This window comes from Adelges cooleyi, unplaced genomic scaffold, assembly GCF_023614345.1.
Source record: "Adelges cooleyi isolate 19-005CV unplaced genomic scaffold, UGA_ACOO_1.1 ACOO_flye_CR_arks_rails_tigmint_CR_PRNA_1, whole genome shotgun sequence".
Taxonomy (NCBI): domain Eukaryota; kingdom Metazoa; phylum Arthropoda; class Insecta; order Hemiptera; family Adelgidae; genus Adelges; species Adelges cooleyi.
The window spans coordinates 4,118,689-4,141,261 of NW_026095751.1; the positions used below are offsets into that span (position 1 = coordinate 4,118,689).

The 22,573-nt window shown below is 33.0% G+C and overlaps 5 protein-coding genes across 12 annotated transcripts; 3 read left to right on the forward strand and 2 right to left on the reverse strand.

Annotated features, from left to right (window-relative positions):
- The first annotated feature begins 379 nt into the window (after nucleotides 1-379).
- On the forward strand, nucleotides 380-2,885 carry LOC126835098 (malate dehydrogenase, cytoplasmic). Of its 2 annotated transcripts, none has more exons than XM_050567398.1 (6): nucleotides 380-679; nucleotides 1,226-1,427; nucleotides 1,492-1,777; nucleotides 1,858-2,047; nucleotides 2,124-2,348; nucleotides 2,416-2,885. In XM_050567398.1, exons 1-6 carry the CDS (start codon nucleotides 677-679, stop codon nucleotides 2,512-2,514), a joined length of 1,005 nt encoding a protein of 334 aa, XP_050423355.1. In that variant the 5' UTR covers nucleotides 380-676; the 3' UTR covers nucleotides 2,515-2,885. The 2 variants fall into 2 exon arrangements, with proteins under 2 accessions (XP_050423355.1, XP_050423358.1); XM_050567401.1 differs by lacking the exon at nucleotides 380-679 and adding an exon at nucleotides 894-1,155.
- Nucleotides 2,624-9,516, reverse strand: LOC126835039 (actin-related protein 10). Its single transcript, XM_050567345.1, has 11 exons — nucleotides 9,401-9,516; nucleotides 8,142-8,172; nucleotides 7,228-8,070; nucleotides 5,936-6,205; nucleotides 5,685-5,851; nucleotides 5,128-5,277; nucleotides 4,946-5,054; nucleotides 4,618-4,870; nucleotides 4,319-4,533; nucleotides 4,040-4,238; nucleotides 2,624-3,007 (listed from the first exon to the last, which is right to left on the reverse strand). The coding sequence occupies exons 5-11, from the start codon at nucleotides 5,753-5,755 to the stop codon at nucleotides 2,886-2,888; spliced, it is 1,119 nt and encodes a 372-aa protein (XP_050423302.1). The 5' UTR covers nucleotides 5,756-5,851; nucleotides 5,936-6,205; nucleotides 7,228-8,070; nucleotides 8,142-8,172; nucleotides 9,401-9,516; the 3' UTR covers nucleotides 2,624-2,885.
- On the forward strand, nucleotides 7,908-18,212 carry LOC126835046 (biglycan-like). Of its 7 annotated transcripts, none has more exons than XM_050567376.1 (7): nucleotides 7,908-8,076; nucleotides 9,778-9,837; nucleotides 10,056-10,088; nucleotides 10,167-10,199; nucleotides 11,911-11,970; nucleotides 12,098-12,258; nucleotides 16,374-18,212. In XM_050567376.1, exons 5-7 carry the CDS (start codon nucleotides 11,949-11,951, stop codon nucleotides 17,217-17,219), a joined length of 1,029 nt encoding a protein of 342 aa, XP_050423333.1. In that variant the 5' UTR covers nucleotides 7,908-8,076; nucleotides 9,778-9,837; nucleotides 10,056-10,088; nucleotides 10,167-10,199; nucleotides 11,911-11,948; the 3' UTR covers nucleotides 17,220-18,212. The 7 variants fall into 7 exon arrangements, with proteins under 7 accessions (XP_050423333.1, XP_050423334.1, XP_050423341.1 ...); XM_050567367.1 differs by lacking the exon at nucleotides 7,908-8,076 and adding an exon at nucleotides 9,592-9,709; XM_050567390.1 differs by lacking the exons at nucleotides 7,908-8,076; nucleotides 11,911-11,970; nucleotides 12,098-12,258; nucleotides 16,374-18,212 and adding exons at nucleotides 9,519-9,709; nucleotides 10,517-10,541; nucleotides 11,147-11,728.
- On the reverse strand, nucleotides 12,583-15,477 carry LOC126835111 (androgen-dependent TFPI-regulating protein-like). The gene is made up of 5 exons (XM_050567408.1): nucleotides 15,183-15,477; nucleotides 14,950-15,087; nucleotides 13,972-14,189; nucleotides 12,773-12,935; nucleotides 12,583-12,709 (listed from the first exon to the last, which is right to left on the reverse strand). The coding sequence occupies exons 1-5, from the start codon at nucleotides 15,354-15,356 to the stop codon at nucleotides 12,680-12,682; spliced, it is 723 nt and encodes a 240-aa protein (XP_050423365.1). The 5' UTR covers nucleotides 15,357-15,477; the 3' UTR covers nucleotides 12,583-12,679.
- A 481-nt stretch (nucleotides 18,213-18,693) lies between the features above and the next one.
- On the forward strand, nucleotides 18,694-21,282 carry LOC126835119 (ER lumen protein-retaining receptor). Its single transcript, XM_050567414.1, has 5 exons — nucleotides 18,694-19,126; nucleotides 20,386-20,575; nucleotides 20,652-20,721; nucleotides 20,800-21,052; nucleotides 21,137-21,282. Exons 1-5 carry the CDS (start codon nucleotides 19,036-19,038, stop codon nucleotides 21,169-21,171), a joined length of 639 nt encoding a protein of 212 aa, XP_050423371.1. The 5' UTR covers nucleotides 18,694-19,035; the 3' UTR covers nucleotides 21,172-21,282.
- The last annotated feature ends 1,291 nt before the right edge of the window (nucleotides 21,283-22,573 follow it).

Below are 22,573 nucleotides of genomic sequence, written 5' to 3' on the forward strand. Positions count from 1 at the left end.
TTTCACGAGTGTTTTAAAAATAAAATCACTAATAACAATATATCTAGTATTGCATAGTATTGTTATATTATATATAGGTACACAATTATTTATACATTTCAAATATAAAGATTAACAACACCTTACCGACTATTGAGTTGAGTGTAATTAGTTGTGCAATACTGATAAAAACATTACAATATAATACCTATTTTAATATATATTTTGTTTGTTTATGGTCCAATGATTAATGAGAGCAAACTGCATAATAATAATATTAATATCAAGCCGGCCAGTGCCGACGCGTCGGCGGCGATGATAACAGCTGATAACAGCTGTTAATAACTGATAAGAGACAAGCGTTCTGATAAACCAACTGCTGTTTTCAGCGTGTGTATTACACGTCTCGTGTGTGTGTGTGATTTACATAGCCGCTGTTGTCGTTTCTAAAATAATATTATATTCTTACTCGTTGGATTATTATAAACGTTTTGGCACACTCTGTATGTGTTGACCGTCACGAAACGCCGTCTATTAATTATTTATCATAAAAACCGGTGTATAAAACTGGAATACTTCTCCTTTCGTCCGACAGTTAAACGCGGTCAAATATATTCGTCTCAGCCGCTCCAATAATATTCTCTCTCGGTTCAAAATAACATTGTGTTTACTGTAAAACAAACAAACCATTACAAAAATGGTAAGTAATACATTTTTTGTTTTCACCGGTCGCTTTATTATAAACTATTTTATTCTAAACTGTTTTCATAATTTCGCTCCCGGTGCTGTTGACCATTATTAATGACCTTTTATGCCCTTGAAGTACCAAAAATTAACATTGATATTGTACAGCCAAAGATTTTGGCACTTCGGGTCTACTCGAGTCATTCGCGACAGATTTCAATAATTGTATCGATCAAACGTTGAAAATTTTCTTCTTTTTGATAACCTAAAAAAACCCATTTCCAAGCCAAAATCAACCTAACCGCATTGGAATAATATTGTTTGTCGTTTGGCCTTTAACTATTTACTATCGACTTGGCTCTTACTAAACCTTAGTTAGACTGTAACGAAACGTTTGACATATTACGACCAGTTAAGCTGTTTCTCTTTTTAGTATTAATTGTTAATTTAGCGATAAATAATCATAAGTTTTCCTTTTGGTCAAGTATTATGGTAAAAGACTGGATAGTGTATTACTTAGATATTTGTACTAATTTTCATTTTTTTTCTCTTTTACATTAAGCCGGAAAAGGAACCGATCCGCGTTGTTGTCACCGGCGCCGCCGGCCAAATTGCGTATTCATTGATATACATGATCGCCAACGGAGATGTATTTGGGCGTGAACAACCGGTGTATTTACACTTATTGGACATTCCGCCGGCCATGGGAATATTGGAAGGCGTGTGCATGGAAATCGACGACTTGGCGTTCCCCTTGGTCAAAGGTGACGTTTCAGCCGGTTATCGGATTATCCATTACTAATTTAATTTAATTTCACGCATGAACAGGTTACGTTAAGACTGCCGAACCGAAGGATGCGTTTGAAGGCGCCGACGCCGCTTTCTTGGTCGGATCCATGCCCAGAAGGGAAGGTATGGAAAGAAAAGATTTGCTCACCGCCAACGTAAGAATATTCAAAGCGCAAGGCCAAGCTTTGGATCAGTATGCAAAAAAAGATGTCAAAGTTTTGGTCGTCGGAAACCCGGCCAACACGAACGCGTTCATTTGCTCTTATTACGCACCGTCGATTCCTAATGAAAATTTCACCGCCATGACCAGACTTGATCAGAACAGGTACGATTAATTTGAAAGGAGGATCAATCGGCATAGATCAATTTATCTATTTATCATATTTTTACGACAAATTTTTCTAGAGCCCAAGCTCTCATCGCTAAACGACTCAACAAGTCCGCCAACAGTATAACGAACGTTACGATTTGGGGCAATCACTCGTCCACCCAATTCCCGGACGTCATAAACGCCAAAGTCGTGGAACCCGCCGACTCGGTTAGCGTGTACGACGCCGTTAAAGACACCAAATGGTTGGAATCGGATTTCATTAAGGTAAGTAACGAGAAGTTTGTTTGATTGTCGTTGGTTTTTCGTCCGTGCGCACTTAACCTCGTTAATCGTTTTTCAGACCGTTCAGACCAGAGGAGCGGCCGTGATTTCGGCCAGAAAAGCGTCATCGGCCATGTCGGCGGCCAAAGCGGCCGTAGACCATATGCGCGATTGGTGGAACGGAACTCCGAGCGGCAAGTGGGTTTCGATGGGAGTCTTGTCGGACGGCTCGTACGGCATACCCAAAGACCTCGTTTACTCTTTCCCGGTGACGATTGCCAACAAGAAATGGACTATCGTCCAAGTATGCGAATATAATTAGATATTTTGGTCCCTGAAAATAATTATTAAACGTGCATTTTTTATTTCAGGGTCTAAAAATCACAGATTTCGCACGATCCAAATTGGATCTGACCGCCGCCGAGCTGATCGACGAAAAGAAAGAAGCCGAATCCATTTGCAGCGCTTGACGTGTGCCGCCCCCAAACGACTGTAAACTGTGATCGGCCAATTGTTCCGGGCACGAAATTAACGTATTAGTGATTATACACTAGTTTGGGGGAACCGCCCCGTCGTCTCTAGCATGCGATTTCTTCTAAAAAAAAAAATTATCTACTAAAAGAATAATAATATTACGTTCATTCCAAGATGTTGCATTTTTTTTTTAGTTTTATAGAGTATAATAATAGTTAGTCGTTTTGGTTGTATAAATTTTTATTTCTGTTTGTTAATAATACGTAATTTTAATAATGTTTGTAAACGACTCAAGGTTTTCGGAATAATCGTTACAATAATAATAAATAGATTTTAATAATATATATCGTGGTGCCCGGATGGAAAATTATGGTTCGATTTTTTGCCTCGTATACGTCGTCGGCCAGTCTGGAACGTAGTTTTCTTTAATGTAGTTTTCCCTCGTCTGGGAAAGAATGTTTAGATTGTTCGTGCTTCCGAATATCGATCCTGCCAAATAAACAAGATAATAAATTTCAATAGGTCTATCGATCGGCGTTTGGAAAGATCGTGTGTTCGATCTTTTACTTTAATAATTTTTTGACATTTTTAAAATTTCACACTAGCAATTGGTAGTAAAACTTGACATTAAGCTAAAATTTGTAGCTTGCAATGAGGTATCTATCGATTAATATTATTCAACTTAAATTAAACACACACAGGCTCTATTTTTGTACAAAAACAAAAGTTTCTACTTCTAAGAATACTCTTAGACATTAACTGAATTTTTTAGAACACAAATTTCACTAAGCATTTAAAATAATTTTTAGTTAATTGATTATGCAAACAAATTTAAACATTATACAAACTGCGACAATTTATTGTTACACACCGTAAACCGATACAAATGCCATCTTGTATTATTATAGGTCTACGGTGTGCACATATAGTCAATAGGAGAGTAAAGGTGTAAAAATAAAAAATTAACCATTGAAAAATATTATTATTATTTAACTAACGTTAAAAATTATTGCACGTCTAATAGATCATGACGTCTAGCTACTGTCTAAGAAAATTCAATATTCAAATAATAATACAATTATTGTTTACATTTAATCAAATTTATTATATCAATAAAACATGATTGATTAAACGATAAACGTTTAATAATAACACGTTAGTATATATTATGATTTCCGTATCTATATGAGTTGATGTTAATGTATCGGTATTCAGTATGTATATGAAATTAATTGTCGCAGTTTGTGAAATGTATAATTGAAAACAAATTAATTTTATTGTATTGAAAAACACTATAGGCATATCCGTTTCGAAAACTTATTGTCGGATTACGCGGCGTTTCATAGTACGGTTGAAATTTATATTAGTTGTTTTTTGATCAAAGACTGGCCCGGCCTAACCTAACCTAACCTTGAAGAAAAGATTAATTGTTTGATAAATAACAATTTCTATCCAAGTGCATTTAAAAACCTGACCCGACCGTCGTGAACACGTTGTTTTGTCAAACCGACGTTACGTTACCTCCGAGCCACGCCGTGTAATTCTCGTATGCAGGAGCGACGTGGAATTTGAACTTGGAAATTTTCAAGTTTTCATATTTCGGCGACTTTATCTTTTCCAGAAGCTCGTCTCTGAGCCTGGCCGTAAAACCTTTGGCCATTACCGTGCCGCCAATGAGTACGATGTTTTCGGCTAGTTTAAGACGCATGTCGACGTTGCTCTGTAAACAAAACAATTACACATTAAAAAAAAAAAACAATTTCTACTTATATTTTATTAGAGGAGTTTGTAAATTCACACATTTTGAATGGCTTCGAGTATCATCGTGGTCAAGGACATTTCATCGATGTTTTCTTCGAACAGCACGTCGTGAGCCGTTTCTCTAATTTTTCCGGCAATCGTCACGGACGTCTCTCCGTTAACGTGATAATCTGCGTCGGTTGTTTTCGGCTCGACAACCAGTCCCTCGGCCAACGCTTTACTTCGCTTTAACGTCGTAACGAAGCAACTTCTCACTGACTCGACGAAATCGTAACGATTAATGACGTTAAACTTAATAAGTAATCGAACGCCGATTTCTTTATGTTTTTTTTATTTACCTTTAATGTCTTCAATTACGTTGTTTAATGTATCGTCGACGGTTGCTATTCGTTGGTCGATTTGACTTTGTATCGATTTTTCGACCGCTTCGCCGCCCAACGGCAACGCTTGCCACAGTCTCAGCACGGGCACTCCTTCGCAAACGGGTATGAGAATCGTCTCTTTGAAACCCACGTCCAACACTAAAGCCGTGGGAACGCCGAGTGTAAAAAGAGCGGCACAGTGCGAAGGCACGAAGCAAAGCGACGCGACCTAAGGGGGGAAAAAAATAATAATATGCTTTTAATAGCGTCGCTGATTTTACAACGTCAAATATTTAAATCTCACTTCGTAAGTAATGAACAATACTTTGGCCAAGGTCTCTTTGAATTTCGTCGGAGACAATAACGATTCGACGACGATTACTTTTTTATCTTTGGGCGCGACGAGGGCATGTCTAAAATGAAAAATCAATTCAAAAGTTAACAACTACATTATTTTATAAGATATATTTTATATTTTTTTCTTACTTGTAAAATAATGTATGAATGAAATTAGAAAGAGCCAACGTGAGTTTCTGCTGGTCGTGACACTTGTACAAGTCCGACAGAAGAACTCCATCTATCTCGCAACAAGTTCGTATAATGCAGCGCGGCGAATGCTCGGTCGCAAATCCAAATCTGAAAGTAACGTCACATAATTCAATCTTTTTTTTTTTTAATAATAAGACTTTGAGTAGCTCTAACTAAAAAAAAAAACCCCCATTGTGTATTTTAATAAAAAAATAAAATAGCAAAATATGTTATATTTTGTGTCTGGACGTACGCCAGCTCTTTTAACGCACAACTTTTAGATAGTTTTTTGATATATGATGAAAACAAAAATGTTATAATGAGGAAATACTAGAAACAATTTTTCCTTATAATTTGATTCGTTTTTACCATTTACATATTTTTCAAAGCTATTTCAGTTATAAAAATTCCAAAACAACCGTTTCCGCTGTGCTGACATTTGTTAATTTCGCATAACGCCAATGGTAAAGTGTTTAAACATAAATTAATTATTATAAATTTGACTTTTTACTAACTTGGTATATTTCGTGCCAATGTCGATGACGATACATTGTTTTTCGGGTAGAAAATCTGAGTCGATTTTCATAGCTGTTTAGGTAGGTAATAATGTAAACGCAAGTGACAGCGACGACTTTGTTCGATAAAAGATATACTATACAAATTGAATATAAATATCTGAAATCTAGCGTTAAACATTTAGTGTTGAGAAAATTCAAATATTTTCTAGAAAATCATATTATTATCCAAAAGCCAAATTGCAACTTACTTTTTTTTCGACAACAACAATTATTGTTATCATTATTGATAACGCAGAGTGATAAGGATCAAAGTGATAAGAGCAAGACTGTCGACGAGTGGCAAAAGTCAATAGGTATGTCGACAACGAGTGACATACCCAACATGGCGGCCAACGTATTCGGGCGGCCGTGTATTCGTTACGGGAGATAACCGTTGGCGGTTTTGTGAAGTCTGATAACGTTAGCTGCCGACATACCTGTTTGGATTCGCCGCGGCAATAATTGTTGAAATAATCCCACTGAAAACAAATTTTTAACAAAATTATAAATGTAACATACAATTTTACTTGAAAAAGTTATAAAAAATATATTTTATAATTCTTATGCACCATACTTATTTAAATTTTAGAGCACGGTAAGAGTAAACATAGAAAGAATTTGACCTTTTTCATAAACAATTGAGTTGCTTAATTCTGTTCCATAAATACAATTATTACTAAATCTTAAACGGGTAAAATAACAGTTTCTCAAAATGTAAACTAAATAAAGGTTTAATGTCATTGCAACATATAAATAAATATTAGTATTGTTATTGTGAATAAAATTGACTTCAAACTGAAAAAAGTGACTTTAATAATTGACCAAACTAGCAGTGTTGTTAAATAACTGTAACAGACCATTTCATAGATTTTCTTAATTTATACTATTAAAATATGTTTCAAACCGCTTCAGCGATGAAAATGATCTTCCTGTTTCAAAAATCGAAACTGAAAGTACAACTAAAATGTGCAACAAATTGTAGATATTTGGGGGAAAATGCTTGATTATAATATTTATTTAACACTTCCAATTCGCGTTACATGGTTTAATACTATTTTAAATAACTATGCCACAATAGTTATAAACCTCTGTTACAATTTTGTCATTGCTTTCAACATGGTCGAATATACAATAACCGACCCCTCTGCTTTTATCCTCCCCTGATTTTAAGCTCAAACAAAAAGCATGAACAAAAAAAAATTCTACTAACTGCGCTGTAACACCTGTAATAACCTCGTATACATATTATACTTAATATACATTAAACACAACAATATATCTTTCACGAGGCTATTATAGCCTTGTATAAGGTTACATATTAATATTCAGTAATTTTGTCACGATGCAATTGGCTTCCGCTTATTTGTAACCATCAATATCCTTAATGTTATAGTAGAAAATAGTTCCATGTAGGTATGAATAAATTATCAAGTAATAGTTGTTTTTGTTGTACAAATATAATAGTAGTCGTTCGGTTTGAATTGAATTTAAATTTACTTACATCTTTTGACACTTGCTCATTTGTATTTTTCTTTAAACCCATGATGTTTTGTTCATTTCCATTGCTTCTAAACTGTCCCTTTCGCTTTTCCTGATGGTCCAGGTTTCACATCCATATCCATAACACACTCCGTACAAATGTTTTAATGAATTTTTTTCTTTTGGAATTTTCGTGTGAAATTTTTATTTCTGCCAAGGGTTAATTGAAAAAGGGTTTCAACCAAATTTTAGTACAGTGGCCAACAAATCTTTAGTCTTTTGACAGAACTCACATTTTACCAGCCAAAATCTGACAATTCAGTCACAGCGAATGGATTTTTTTACCACCAAAAATGGCTTTACACGACTACTTGACAAAACCTAACCTAACCAGACTTTACCAGACCTTACCTAACCTAACCAGACCAGACCTAACCTAACCAGACCTAACCTAACCTAACCTAACCAGACCTAACCTAACCTAACCAGACCAGACCTAACCTAACCTAACCTCTCGGTTTTTAATCTTTTAAGTAAAAAGAATGATTGTCTTGAATGAATCATCCTGTATAGACAAATGGCAATGGGACCATGAAAGCGCGTCGGCGTTGTGTTGTCCCTACTCTATCCTTATCCTTATCGAGAAGCCGCCTGTTTGCCAAAACAATATTATAATAATCTCATTTCCGTGACATTATTGAACAATACTACAGTAATAATATCGTTATAGTGTTGATAGGTAGCCGGTGTTCGTTCCAGTGCGTTGTATTCTATCACAATGTCATCATATTATTTACATCAAATATCCTTATACCGTTTGTAGTCCATTGGTCAAAACAGAAACGAGTTTTGGATTGTAATACACCTACAGGTAATAATAACAACATAATTTATAACCTTACGAGTGTATTATTTTTTATAATAAAATTATCCTACCTGTGGTACTCTTCAGGAGCACTGTCGTTTTCTGCAAAAAAAAAAAAAATAAATAAATTATAGTAAACCAATTGTTTAAAAGAAATTTGTTTTGTATTTGATAATTTAGCTCAGACAGCAGAAAAATTAAAAAAAAATCTTCAATAAATTATCAAAATGTTATTAAAGAATTTTATAATATATTCAAATGATATTTTGTGGGCAAGAACTAACAAATAGTTATAAAATATTCAGAGACATTTGAACTTTTGTGTTGTCTGGGCATTAGCACAATATAAACGGTGTAAATATTTATTTTAAGAAATCGTGTGAATTTATTACTCATAAATTATCATCGTCAATTGGCTAGGTTTTTTTTTTAAACATAAATTTCCATTATTTTATTGATTGTTTAAACTTTTATGATTGCTAATTTAAATAAATATTATTAATTTTTATAAATTTTCGATCACAATTCTAATTATAAATTAAGAGTTATGATAAAGATAATACAAATATATATTTAGGCTGAACATTCATTAAAACTATGTAAATGTTGAAAAAAAATCAAAGTGAAAAATAATAATTTAAAAAAATGCATGAAAATGAAATAAAAATTAATCTTTAGGTCAAAAAAATATCTTTATATTATATTTCTATTTAAAATGTTTTTTTTTATGATTCATTCTATTGGTAATATCTTCAATTATCTATATACAGGGTGATAAATTTAACTTAAGACAATTATTTTTTCTTAGTTAAATAACTGTAAAAGGTAAATTCAGTAATCTTATAATAATATTATTGTAAAATAACACAAACAAACATGTTTTCAAAAAGGGAAATGAAAAAATTGCGATTATTTTAAAGGGTTAAATGAGTGTTTTCTCCTTATAATGAACCACCCTGTATATATTATATTGTTATAAATACTTCTTCCGGGCATAAGTGGGTAAATAATTATAAAATATAAAATATATATATATATATACCCCACCATAAAGTATACTCGGTTTTTATGTAACCCTGTTTATAGTGTAAAATGTAAGTCCTTCTTAGTCTCCAAACGCATTGCCCTAAATCAAGCGCTGTATATATATATATTTTCAAAAACCGTACATAAAACACACTTTGAAGGTATAAAGTTTAAAATGTTTATTTTCTCAGCTGAACACGAGACAAGAAACGTCGTGGGTGTCTTAGGCGAATTTAATTATGTATCTATACTATACAGGGCGTTTCCTCTTAAAAATATCCAACTTTTTAAATTGAAAAATTACTTGCTGAAAATGTCGGCTGGTAGCTAACCACCAGAACCACCCGGTATTATTTATCTTCTAAGATTATTGACTTAGCTTTCTAGTTTTCATTCGGTGTATGTTCGGTTTGCTCGGGTTTTTTTTTTATTGAAATAGCGCAAAGCTAATATACATCATAGTTCGATGAGTTTAACCACAATACGATTTGTACTGAAAAAAAAAATTAGTCAAGTTATAACAGTTAATATTACCGCATAAACTTATACAGTATGAAGTCTGTAAATTACTTGATTGTATTTTCCATAAGTCTTTTGTCGTTCTTCCCACAAGGTAAAGCTCATGCATGACTTACTTTTCAAACTTTAAAGTTAACAACAACTTACTTTTTTTTTAAAAAGGTGTATGTACTCCAAACTTCGAAGAAGGTGACTGGGTTTATTACCGAAGCAAAGATAATCGTAATTATATTGAATTTAAATTAAAAAAACATATACTTTTACGATTAAAAATAATTAAGTAAAAACCGTACGAGTTTCTTCAACGTAAGAATGTTTAGATTGCCAACGAAAGACATTGTTTAATATTATAATTTCATTACATCTTGAGTGAGAAAATTGAGACATTATAGTGAAAATAATTTAAGCTTGCTGATTGCAAATATTTATCTAAATTTTAGCGAACGATGGCTATTGGCGTATCGTACTTGCTGGTAATATAAGTTCAAGTTTTTAATAATGGGTTGTCTCACTTCTCAGCTAAAAATATAATTAGCTACATTTTCTTGCAGATGGTCAAGAGCCGGATCCCGATAACTCAAGTAGTATGCAATTTTTTTTATAAATATATGTTTAAAAATGTGCATACCAAAACAGCTGTTGCTAAATTACATCTGTTCAAATTAATTATATTGCCAACATTTTGACAAAAAATAATGATTTGGAAATTTTATTCCAAGTTAAAACATTGTGGAAAATAAAAATTACAATTTAACAAATAATGTAATTATTCATAAGAAAATATCTGTTATTAATTTTCAATCTCAATATAGATTATGCCCAACTCGGGTCATTATATTTGACTGTTTAATATTAAAACAGTCGATGACGTTTAAATACCTAATCTAATATCGTTTTACAGATATTGTACAGCTTGTAAAAAAAAAGTAAGTTTTCTTAAAATACAATTTCGAAGCGGAAATGAGCTGGTACATTCGTTTTACATAATATAATAATATGTAATGCTAATGTTTGAAAATTTCGAACGGTTAGGTTAGGTAATTTCCAACTGTATTTTAGCCGTTAAAATATTATACTGTAAACACTAAATACTTTCTAGATTTCATAGATTTGTATTCAAGTGAAACCCGTTTGGCCGTATGACCTCCTGTTATCACACCTCCGGCCTCCTGTTATCACTGATATAAACTGATAAGAAGAGGAGGAGGCGTGATAACAGCAGGTCGGAAGTGTGATAACAGGAGGTCATACGGCCAAAACGTACAACTCAGGTGGGTTAACAAATAATTGTCGATTTTTGTTAGTTGTAATCTTAGGAAATAAATAGGTATTGTGACTTTAAACTAATTATAAATAAACCTTAAGTGGTAATAAATGGTATTAAAAAAAAAACCAAGCCAACGACTGGCCTGATGCTAAAAAATAATAATACTGCAAAGCCAATATTGAGCATGTTCAGCTCCGCCTCGAAGTTAAAACGTTATGGAATATAATTTAAATAATAACGTGAGAATAAATTGTCGATTTTCAGAGATGTTGGCTTCAATTCTGTTTGGAAAAAAAAAGTTGAGCAGATTGTCGAGCAAAATCCTATGTCTGGAGATTTAATTAACGGGCTTTTGCGGTTGAATTTTGGGACAGGGGCGCCATATTTGACTAATGATAACGAGCCAAATTCGACTAGTCATTAGACCACGTTCAAATTGATGTTGTTTAAAATAATTGGATCATTATGACTATAAAGTCAAATTTCCTACACAGGGACGAAGACGATACTCTCATTGGCCAATTAAATATTTTATTTGTACTTGTATTTACAACATAATAAAATAATAATAAAAAAAATGTCTTAAGTCGTTCGTTTGTTTTGAATTAGTTTGTTTAACTATTGTTTTTTTTCTTGCAATAGTCTCCTCTAGTCGGTTGTAACAATTTTAATAACCACAAATCAAATATAATGTACACAATCTAAGCGCATGTATTATAATAGATACCATATTGGCCAGAGATTAAGTTCTTAGCTAAATAAGAGAAACAAATTAAAGCAGAGTCACTTGTGGTTTTATTGTCTTTGGCGATTGCTAGGTACTTAATGAAACGCTCTATTGCTCTGTTGGGTATTTTATATATTATAACTGAAATCCTACAACAGCTGTTCTTTCCATTAAATTGTTTTCTAATGATTTATGATAATTATATGGCGTTATTGTTATGTACGATTCCTGTTCACTATGTTCAATGCACTAAATCCTTTGAAATAGTTAACCGACAGTGTATTTTTCTAATTGGTTTCAGGTTGACCCGTGTAGAGGAATACAGGAATATATATTATTATGGTGACAATTGCATTCCTGTGTAAGTATTATATTCCATGTGACCCCCCTATGTAACTAACTCTTGTTGTAAAGGTTTATAGTGAATAAAAAAAACAATATTTCTATAATGATAAATTTCTATAACATTAATTTTTGTGTTTTTTTAGTTTTTAATGTGGCTGCCACGTTTCTCTGTGCCGTTGTCGAGGGCTCTGTCGAGCAAAAAGCGCAATGTGTCGATTATGTGAATTCTCAACGTCTCAGGGTTGTCAATTGTTATGGGAATGATCTCAAAGTCGTACCGGACAATGTTAAAGACAACGTGGAGGTTGGTATATTATAGTTTAACCCGGGTTTTTCACTCGAATGTGTCTTAATATACTCTTATAACTGTCAAACTGACCCCGAAAGTGATAAGAAACAGCTAATTGTGGATACTGATAAGATACAGTTGATAAACAATAAGTGATAAGAAACGGATGATAAGAGATCGGTGACAAACGGAGGGAAAGGGTGGAAAGTTATCGTGCACATTAACCAACAACAACTGTGTACTAATAAGAATTGAGACATATTCATGATCAAATATTTTTCCTTCGTGGGAAGCCCCCACACTAAATCTATTTATAGAGTTGCTACATTAAGAAATCGCTTATACTCACATAACATGTACAATATGTTTTTTCATCATTATAAACTAATACAAATAAAAATGAAATTTTTTTATAAAAAAAGAATTATATAATTTGTTAATCCGTATGTTTCGATGACTTTGAGTACTTAAACAAAACACAACACAGATTTAGTTAAAATCCAATTTTTTAATACTCTTTAAGACTTACTTTAGATACACCCCAATACCAGTTATTTATATATTCACCAGCTAAATATGTAAATGGTGCATAAATAAAATTTGCAACGATGAATAGCACTCTCGTTATTAAATTTAATCTCTCAAGTATCGGATAAACCCATAATCCAGTTTTATAAAATATCAAATTAATCCTGTGAACAATTTTTTAATACATTAATTAATTTGTTTTATAAAAATACTTTTTTTTTATTTTTACACGTAATAAACAATCTGTATAAAAATACTAGCAGAGCTACTAAAAAAAGGTGGAAAGCACTTAATAAACACCTTGTATGGAGTTATTAAGGAATTAAGGAAAAAGGGAAACTGTGCCAGAGGAGTGGAATATGACAATACTACGAAAAGAGATCCAATGACCAATGTTAGTGTTAAATTATAGAGGTATATTACTATTAGACACAGGATATAAAGTATTTACAACACTGTTAGTGGACAAAATCGGCCCATATGCAACAGAGATGGTAGGGGAATACTAGTGTGGGTTTAAAAAAAGAAAACCAACTGTCGATCATGTCCATACCATCAGAAAGCTAGAGGAGAAACACTACGAATGTACACTAAGGATCTTCACTTGGTATTCATTGGCTTTAAACAAGCCTACAATTATATTAATAGACTAGAGTTATGGACGGTTTGTGTAGAAGCATTATCAACAATGCTATTCAACATTGCCCTTGAATGGGTAGTGAGAACAGCTAACGGAACGCGAAAAATGGAAGTAGGTGGAATTGGAGTCCTTGTTGCCTATGCGGATGATGTGGTCGTCCTGGGGAATTCCAGAAAGATCAAATATACTATCGTATAGCAGAAGCAAGTGGATAGAATGGGCTGGACACGTATGAAGGGCAGATGGAAAAACTATAAAACTAGTCACAGAACTCAGAAGGAAGAATTGTTGGGAAAAGACCTCTAGGAAGGCCCCGAACGAGATGTAAGGACATAGTAGAGATAGATTTTAAAATGATTTAAGAAAGTGCGCAAATAGAGGATGCAAATGATAGGGACCGATGGAATGAAATAGCCGTGACAGTGATGGGTCTGCATGGCCCGCTAAGCTGTTAAGAAGAAGAAGAGAATTAGCAGTTCATTTAACCAGTAAATTTTAAAATTTACATTAGTTATCGTTTTATCCATAGAGACCACACTAAATTGCATACAAGTACTCACCAAAAAAAATAACACACTTGGAAACTTAGATATATAGTCAGCCCCGTTGCTCTGCTTGGATATTTTTTATAGGCAGTAATCATTTCCAATAATGCAAAGAGAAAAACATGACCATATGATACGTGGTTTAGCCAAACTGGAAAATACAAATCATAATACTTTGGCATGACGAGGGTTTGGTCAGTCAACCACTTTGGCCAGAAACTGACGGCAACAAACTGTAAATCATTATTATTGTTATTATTATTTTGTAAATACCATTTTTGCAACTTTAGCCAAGTTGCCCAAAAATATTAATCCTACATTAAGTGGTTCATTAAAATGTAATGGATTAACCATAAACCATTGAAAGTGGTTTTATCACTTTAAAACTTTATCACTCTCAGCAACTATAATATTATTTCTGAAGACCTGTGTCCCCCCCGACCCACTGTGCTAGATTTTTTAAAATAATTCATTTTTTTTTTTTTTTGACATCCTGACGCTTATTTATTCATTTACATTTATTGTTTATAAACTTGTCCTCAATTCTTAATAACTGTAAAATATTTTTTTTTTTTTAATTTCCTTCATTTGGATGCTCGTTTTGTTACATAAATTGTATTTTTATTGCAATCACCCACGTTCCATTTTAAAAGTATGGGAATTGTTTAATATGATGAGTAAGTTTATGGATACGTGTAAAAATAAAGCTCTTTTAAATAATGCAAAATAAAAAAAATCGACACGTTTTTAGTTAAAACGCTTACAAAAATTAGTAATTTGTAATGTAGGTATTTTTATATCATTAAGTAGTATGTTTTGGCCGTATGTCCTCCTGTTATCACTCTTCCTCCTCCTGTTATCACTAAACCTAACCTAACCGGATGTATTGATACCAGGAGTGATAACAGGAGGAGGAGTGATAACAGGAGGACATACGGCCAAACATACTACTTCATTGTGATAATCAATGTATTTTGAAAGTTTATTAATTACCATCGAAAGAGGAAAGGCTAAAGCAGTGAAATAAATATTTTTGCATCGGTTCAACGTTTTCAATGTTCCATCGGAACACGTTTTGGATGCGAGTTGGTCAATTAATACGGCCATCATATAGTACAATGTTTGGATCGCCTATGGAACATTACCAAAATAAATAATATAATCGTTAATGACTAAGAGAATAATATAATTTAATTGAAGAACAATCGATGTAAGCACCTACTTACCAAGTCACAAAAAGTGAAGTATTTGAACTTTCCTCCGAAAGCCTCATCAAGAGGATTCAGGTGGGCAGGAATATTAACAAACGTATAGTAATAATACAGTGCATATGAAAATAACGCAGCCCCGGACAAGTGTACACCCTTATTAATCGTGTCCATTATAATAGGTGCGTTCATTTTTTCAATCTAGACTAGATTTAAAATAAAAATTGAAATATAAGTACCAAACAAATATGTCTAATACGAAAAACTAAAATACTGAAAGTACAAATAAAATTGTAGTTACTAGTTAGGTATGTTTAATAAAATGGACTCACGTCGACTGACGACGATAACGGCTATCTTAGTTTTAGTCTTTACCTATTAGACAGATAGAACTGTTGAACTTTAGTCCAACGCAATCAACACTTGCAATCCAATAATAAACATGTTGTTTCCAATGATATCATTCGAGCTCATTAACTTGAATTATTAAATATAAACAGACACACATCAATTGTTAAGTCAATCAGCCGAAATCAGCTTGTTAAAAAGTTAATTGATGTGTTAAAATGTATTGTAGTACTTATATATATATATTATTTTTATTGTTATAGTTCAGAAATTGTTTCATAATTTTTGTTGACTGAGTATACTAGTAACATATAATAATGAATTACACATTTGATGAGGAATTTCTTTGTATTGAGTATTTAGAGAACAACAGAAAAGACAACTTCAATAACTCTTTAAGCTTTATTAAGCGAGCAGAAGTTATTTTATGTAGATTAGGTAAAAAGGAATGGCACAGATTTGCATTATAGGTTAAAATATCATAATTTATTGTATTTTGTATTATTATTATGTCTTGCCTGTCCTGAGTATAACAATGGGAATAATTCTTATCACTACCTACCAACCTTTATTTTAGGCCTTCAAAACAGAAAAAAATATTTTAATGACATTGATGACAAACTATTTTTAGAAAGGTATAGACTATCTAAACAATGTGTTAAATAATTATATATAAAATTATTTATATAACCCGAAACGTCAAAAGAAAGTAAAATAAAATGTCAAATAATAACAAACTGACAAATTAAATAATACAATCACTTATCACTGTTATCACATATCTTAAAAACCAATGAGAACGTTGGAATCGAGGTAACCGCTTCGGTAACCCAACTAACGTTTTGTTTGTTTGTGTCGCAGTTGTTTGACTTGCGGATGAATATGATTCGCGTATTGACCAACGACAGTTTCACAAGATATCGGTCGATCAAAAATCTGTACTTGTCCAGGAACAACATCGCCAAGGTGGAAGCGGCCGCGTTCCGGCCGCTCGGCGGCCTGGAAGTGTTGGACATGGAACTGAACGCGTTGGCGGGCGTGCCGCCGGGCCTGCCGGAAACGTTGAAGAGACTGGACTTGAGCTGCAACCCGTTGGGCACCGGTCTGGGCCGGGGCAACGTCGAGGACGACAACGCCAGGGCCGACATGGCCCGCGATCTGCGCGAGGCCGTCAGCCTGCAGGTGCTGTACATGCGGTCGTGCTACCTGCGGCATTTCCCCCGCACGGGCCCGCTGCCGAGTCTGGTCGAGCTGGACTTGACCGACAACCCGATACGCGAGATCACGCCGTCAGACTTGGCGCCGCTCTGTCGGTTGGCCAAGTTGACCGTTAACGAAACACAACTGTTCCGGGACCGGCCGCGTGGCGTTTGCCAGTGCCGCCAGCTGAAGGAATGGGCCGAACAATACGGCGTGCAGATTATCGGCCTGGATTGCCGCCGACACGTCGAGGACGAACCGTTGGACTGCGCCGCGACGACGATACCCGGCGAGGCCGTCCAAGAGCGCGACGAGTGCATGTCCGGGTGGGAACACAGGAACGCGGCACGGTGTTGGGCGGCCTTTGGCTGGGGGGCGATGGTTCTGGTCTGCGCGGCGGCCGTTCTGTTTGGTGTACTGTGCCTGTGTTGGCGTCGCAGAAATAGCCTGGACAAAGGTCGATCCGTGCCGGACGGCGAACCCACTTATATCGCATATAGTTTTTAACGTGTATTAAAAAGTTTTTGTTACTTAATTTTATGTTTCATTTGTTTTGCCACGAACAAAATATGAATTTAACTGTGATAACAACAAGTGATAGTAATATTTTGATTAAACTTAAATTAAAAATATTATAAAAATGAAAAATAAATCAATTTTGCGTTTATACCATCCTCCCAACTTAGTTTCTTCGATAGCAACTTTTGAATTTTAAATTGTAACTCATACATTTCATTGACTTTTTAAATTGAGAATAATGTACTAAACAATTTTAATAATTCAGTTGGCTGTTGGCCACGATTGACGGCAACCTGTATAGGCAATAGAAATGCTGGAAAGTATCATAAGTAACCAACCGATAAGAATTTAAATCTATTCCTTATTTGGGTTTGAACCTAAAATTATTTGAGAATTGAGTGTACCTAATTTAAATTACATTGTAATATATTTTCGACAACTGGTTTTTGTATGATGTACTGTACTACATAATCTAATTAAACATTTTTTTTTTTAGACTAGGTACCTATTATTTTCTGAATGTTAACTATGATTACCCAATTTAATGAAATGCTTTTATTTTTTTGTGTTAGCTGTGATCAGTGTCTTTATTTTAACATTGGTAGAAATTTGATTCTTCGGCCAAACAAGAAAAACTTTTTAATCTCGGCAATATCAACCAATACATTATTATCGTTAAATGTTTGTTATCCATAAATAATAATAATTCTAAATTTTCTATCGATAAACGATGAATATTATTTAAAAAAATTATCTAATAATATGTTTTTTTTCACTGTACATATATAATTATTTTAATCGCCTTTGGATGTTCTATTTAATCGTTTCTACATAATTATGAATCAACAAATTACATGTTTAAAGAAACTGTATGACGTGTAATTCTAAGAAATGTATTAAAATTGTTTTTACATAAATAATAATTATTATCTTACCGGCTTTTATTTTAATTATTATTACAGGTTTATAACACGTTTATTTTAACTTGTTATAATATAATAATATGTTTTATGTAGAATTAAAGTAAGATCGCATAGAAACGTTTGTTTGAAAATAAACACACACACACACACACAAAAAACAACACAATTTTGATCTTAAAATTACAAAACGCAATATAACTTTTTCAAAAAGAAATACAGTCGAATTAGTTATTATATTGTGGAAAAAAAATGATATGAATATTTACTACTAATAAAACAATAATAATTATAATATCATGTTTTACCCTCCAAAGTTGTTTTTTTCAAAGGTGATCCGTCATCCGCCGCCGGCGCGCCGCCCGGTCGCAGTGCTGCCACACGGGAAACACTAAATGTCCACCCACGGGTCGATGCGGCTCGCAGCGGGTGGTCACACCGGTCGTACCGCTGATAGCCGGGCCGCCGCCGCCGCCGCTGCCGCTGCCGCCGTGTCGTTGTCGAATAGTTATTTACAATAATTTGTGGAAAAAAAAAACGCCGGCCACGTCATTCCGCAGCTGCCTCGTCCGTGTTATCTACTGGTGTACAGTTATTGTAATATATTATATTTTTTGATTCGTCGAGTATCCTATTATTTTTTACTTTTTTTTTTTTGTATTCCACATTGGTCTATTTAATCAACTACAAACGTATACGTATCGCACGGTTTTGTGTGTATTTTTTTTGTTTTCCGCTCGACACCTTCCATTCTTCTACCATCGTATTCATGTTAGCCCAGTGATACACTCATCTAAATACTTGTGTTATTAGGTACCCATTGTAACAATATATTATTGTAATAATACACCAGCAGTGGAATCCGCGTTGAAAAAAATACAATCATGAACATATTCAGACTTTGCGGCGATTTGTCGCATCTGCTGGCCGTCCTGCTGCTGCTGCTGAAAATATGGAAGACCAGATCGTGTGCCGGTAAGTCAGCCCATCGCTAGAAACGCTAATCGCTGTGCGGTGTCCGAGCAGACGCAGACGATGGGTTCATAGGGCTTGCCCGCGTCTCGTCGGCCATCGAGGACCAACATTACAACACTACTACGGACGTAAGATCCGAGGGACGGTGCAATAGAGCGTCTTGTGCTGTCTTCGATAATCTTAGTACATTTTGTTTTTAATCTTTTTTAAAAAAACAATACATTGTTAATATATATTTGCACTATTGGCCGTTTTCAGGCAGTCAAACTTAAAAATTAAATAGGTACAGTTTAATGACGCTTAAACCAAACTGGTGAGAATGGCAGTAAACAATTATTGCTGTATATTTCAAATAATGTGTTACATTATTAGCCGTGTGTGACATTTGCACGTGTAAATTAATTCTATAAAAAAAAAATGTTAATGGGATGGATTTTGAACAGCTATTATGAAGGAAAAAAAAAGGTTTAACGAATAGGCAATCAAACAAAATATATTACTCGATAAGTTGCTGTGTTTGTCATTATAGTAACAATATTGTAAACACACGTGTAAAAAAATATATAAAAATAATAAGCAGCTATAAAACAATACTGGCTAAACACATTAAACTAAATGGTATAACAAGATGTTAAAGTATATAATATTATTATATTTGAACGACTCTAAATGTGTAATTTTAGATTTTAATTTCGTTGTGAATGTATATATTTTATACACTTTTTATTAGGAACAGGCGATCATAATTAATTAGTTTTTTTTTAATTTTATTTTTAAAAAATAAACGCCTTTGAAAAGTGAATACATATTGTTAATTATATGAAAAAATATACACACATTACCAAAAGACATCGTTTCTTTACCAATTCTTAAGAAATATGTTATAAAATTAATAAAATATGATTGATTCGCCTAAACGTTGATTTTTCAAAACATGCCAAAACTAATTGCAAATATTTTCAAGCCTTTTTCGGCTATAATTAAAAAAAAAAAGATGTGTATATAATGTATAAATATATATATATATATATATATATATATTACAATTTGTTCCTAGATTCATTTCACAAAAAAAAAAGAAACTAATTCTATGTGTGAACACGTCTTGTAATATATATAAACTATAAGAGCGAGAACAAACTAGTACACTTAATAATTGTACTCGATACTATTGAAATAAATATTAAAAACTATTTTATTTTGTCAAGTTCTGTGTAATGTAAAATTAAAAAAATAAATTAACTGTTTTTTCTTTCCAGGTATATCCGGAAAAAGTCAAATTTTATTTGCAATCGTGTACACTGCAAGATACCTCGATTTGTTTACAAGTTTTGTGTCCGTTTACAACAGCGTTATGAAAGTATTTTTCCTCGCCGCATCGTACGGCACGTTGTATTTAATGTTCTTCAAGTTTAAACCAACTTATGATCACAACCACGACAGTTTTAGGTATCCAATTGTTGCGTTGCGCTTTTTTGGATTGTTGCAATTATTATATTGAAACGTTTTTTTTTTATTTTTCCAGAATATTGTATTTAATTGTACCCTCGGTTATTCTGTCGTTCGTCATAGTTCATGTGTACACCGTAATGGAGGTAAGTACTTGTGTCGAAAGTCTGTGACAATGCCTATTATTAATTGATTTAAACGCGACGATTTTATTCGACACTTAGGTACTGTGGACGTTTAGTATTTACTTGGAAGCAGTCGCCATCATGCCGCAGCTGTTCATGGTTTCTAGAACGGGCGAAGCCGAGACGGTTACTTCGCATTATCTGTTTGCGTTGGGCTCGTACAGAGCGTTGTACATACTGAATTGGATCTATCGTTACTATACGGAAAATTTCCTCGACATGATCGTGATCATTGCCGGTATTGTGCAAACCATTTTGTACTGTGACTTCTTTTACCTCTACATAACCAAAGGTATATCATTATTTATTATAATCGTAGTATTATATCGAGAAACGATTCAACATAACTTTAATGCATTTTGTTTTTTAATTTTAGTATTAAAAGGAAAGCGGTTATCGTTGCCGGTTTAAAAGTGGGAATTAAAGACTAGACCAAAGAGTCGTTGCGAGACGGATGTTTGTACAATTTTGATAATATTTTTCATTGTCTCATCGAAATAAATAGTGTATATAAATAAATAACTTGCGTTTGTGGCGATCTGTTGTTGTAGGTATTAGTCGGTATTTTTTAAAACATTTTATTCAAATAATTTAATATATAATATTTTGGCCCAAAAACTCATAAATACGGACCTCCTTAACAGCATTTGATAACAATATATTATACGTATATATATATATATGTAATATATATATATTGATATAGCATATCCTTATTCTTTTCGTGCACAATGTTTGCATTGTTATTTTATTATATTTAAAAATAAAATAAAAATATAGTCTATTTATTTGTTTTAAATAAAATAAAAATCAAACCAATCGTGTTTAAAGTTTATTATTATTACTATTAAGGAATTAAAAAATTTATAATAGTGTTTATAGTATTTATTTATTTAACAATTTTTTTCGTTTAAACTTATTTTTAAAATGAATTATTTTTGTGTTATTATTAAAATAAAATAAAATTGTATGAATTACGTTTGAAAGTTCATTGTACTGTTGACATTATTATATTTATCGTGTAAGCTTAGTTTTGTATAAAATCAAAGCTACACCGCAATATGTTATTATAGGTTTGATTTTATCAAAATATATATTGGTGCTGTCGTACGTCAATTGTCCGTTCGACGAGAGAAGACTTTGGCGCAGTAATAATTAGTGAACAGATCTTATCCCACCGTCCGCTCCAGCACACAACCTCGGAGTCTTTTCTCGGTCGCAACAGATATTGAATTACACATTTTAAAAAATATTCTCCAATTTCCCCCCCCCCCTCCCAATAAAATTCACACTTGCAGAATAAACTTATGACGAATTATATATTTTTATACTTGAAAAACGCTATCCTTATTATTAGTATAGTTATATGTTTTTCATATTATCTAACTAATTGTGTTGTAAATAACATTATCCGGATAAAAGCAGATAGTGCACTAATTTTATAATTTATTATTACTATTATTCACTCGTGATGATATTTGTGTGTTAACTAGCGTAATATTATTATATTCGTCTTAAGATTGAAAAGGTTAATTTTACATGTTGTACTTATCTATAAGAATTATATTATTATTTAATTATTGTATACGATTGCATTTTGTGAAATTATCTAAACGTTACGTTACGTAGTATGTTGATTTATAAGCACCGTCCTGAAAAATAAAAATACTATGTGCTGTCGAGCCAGCTCAAATAAATTATTAAAAAAAATTAAAATATGGTAATTATTTTCCTTTTTTTTAACATTGAAAACAAATGATAAAAATAAGCATTTTATTTTTTTTACAAATAAATTCTAACAATAGTTGTAATA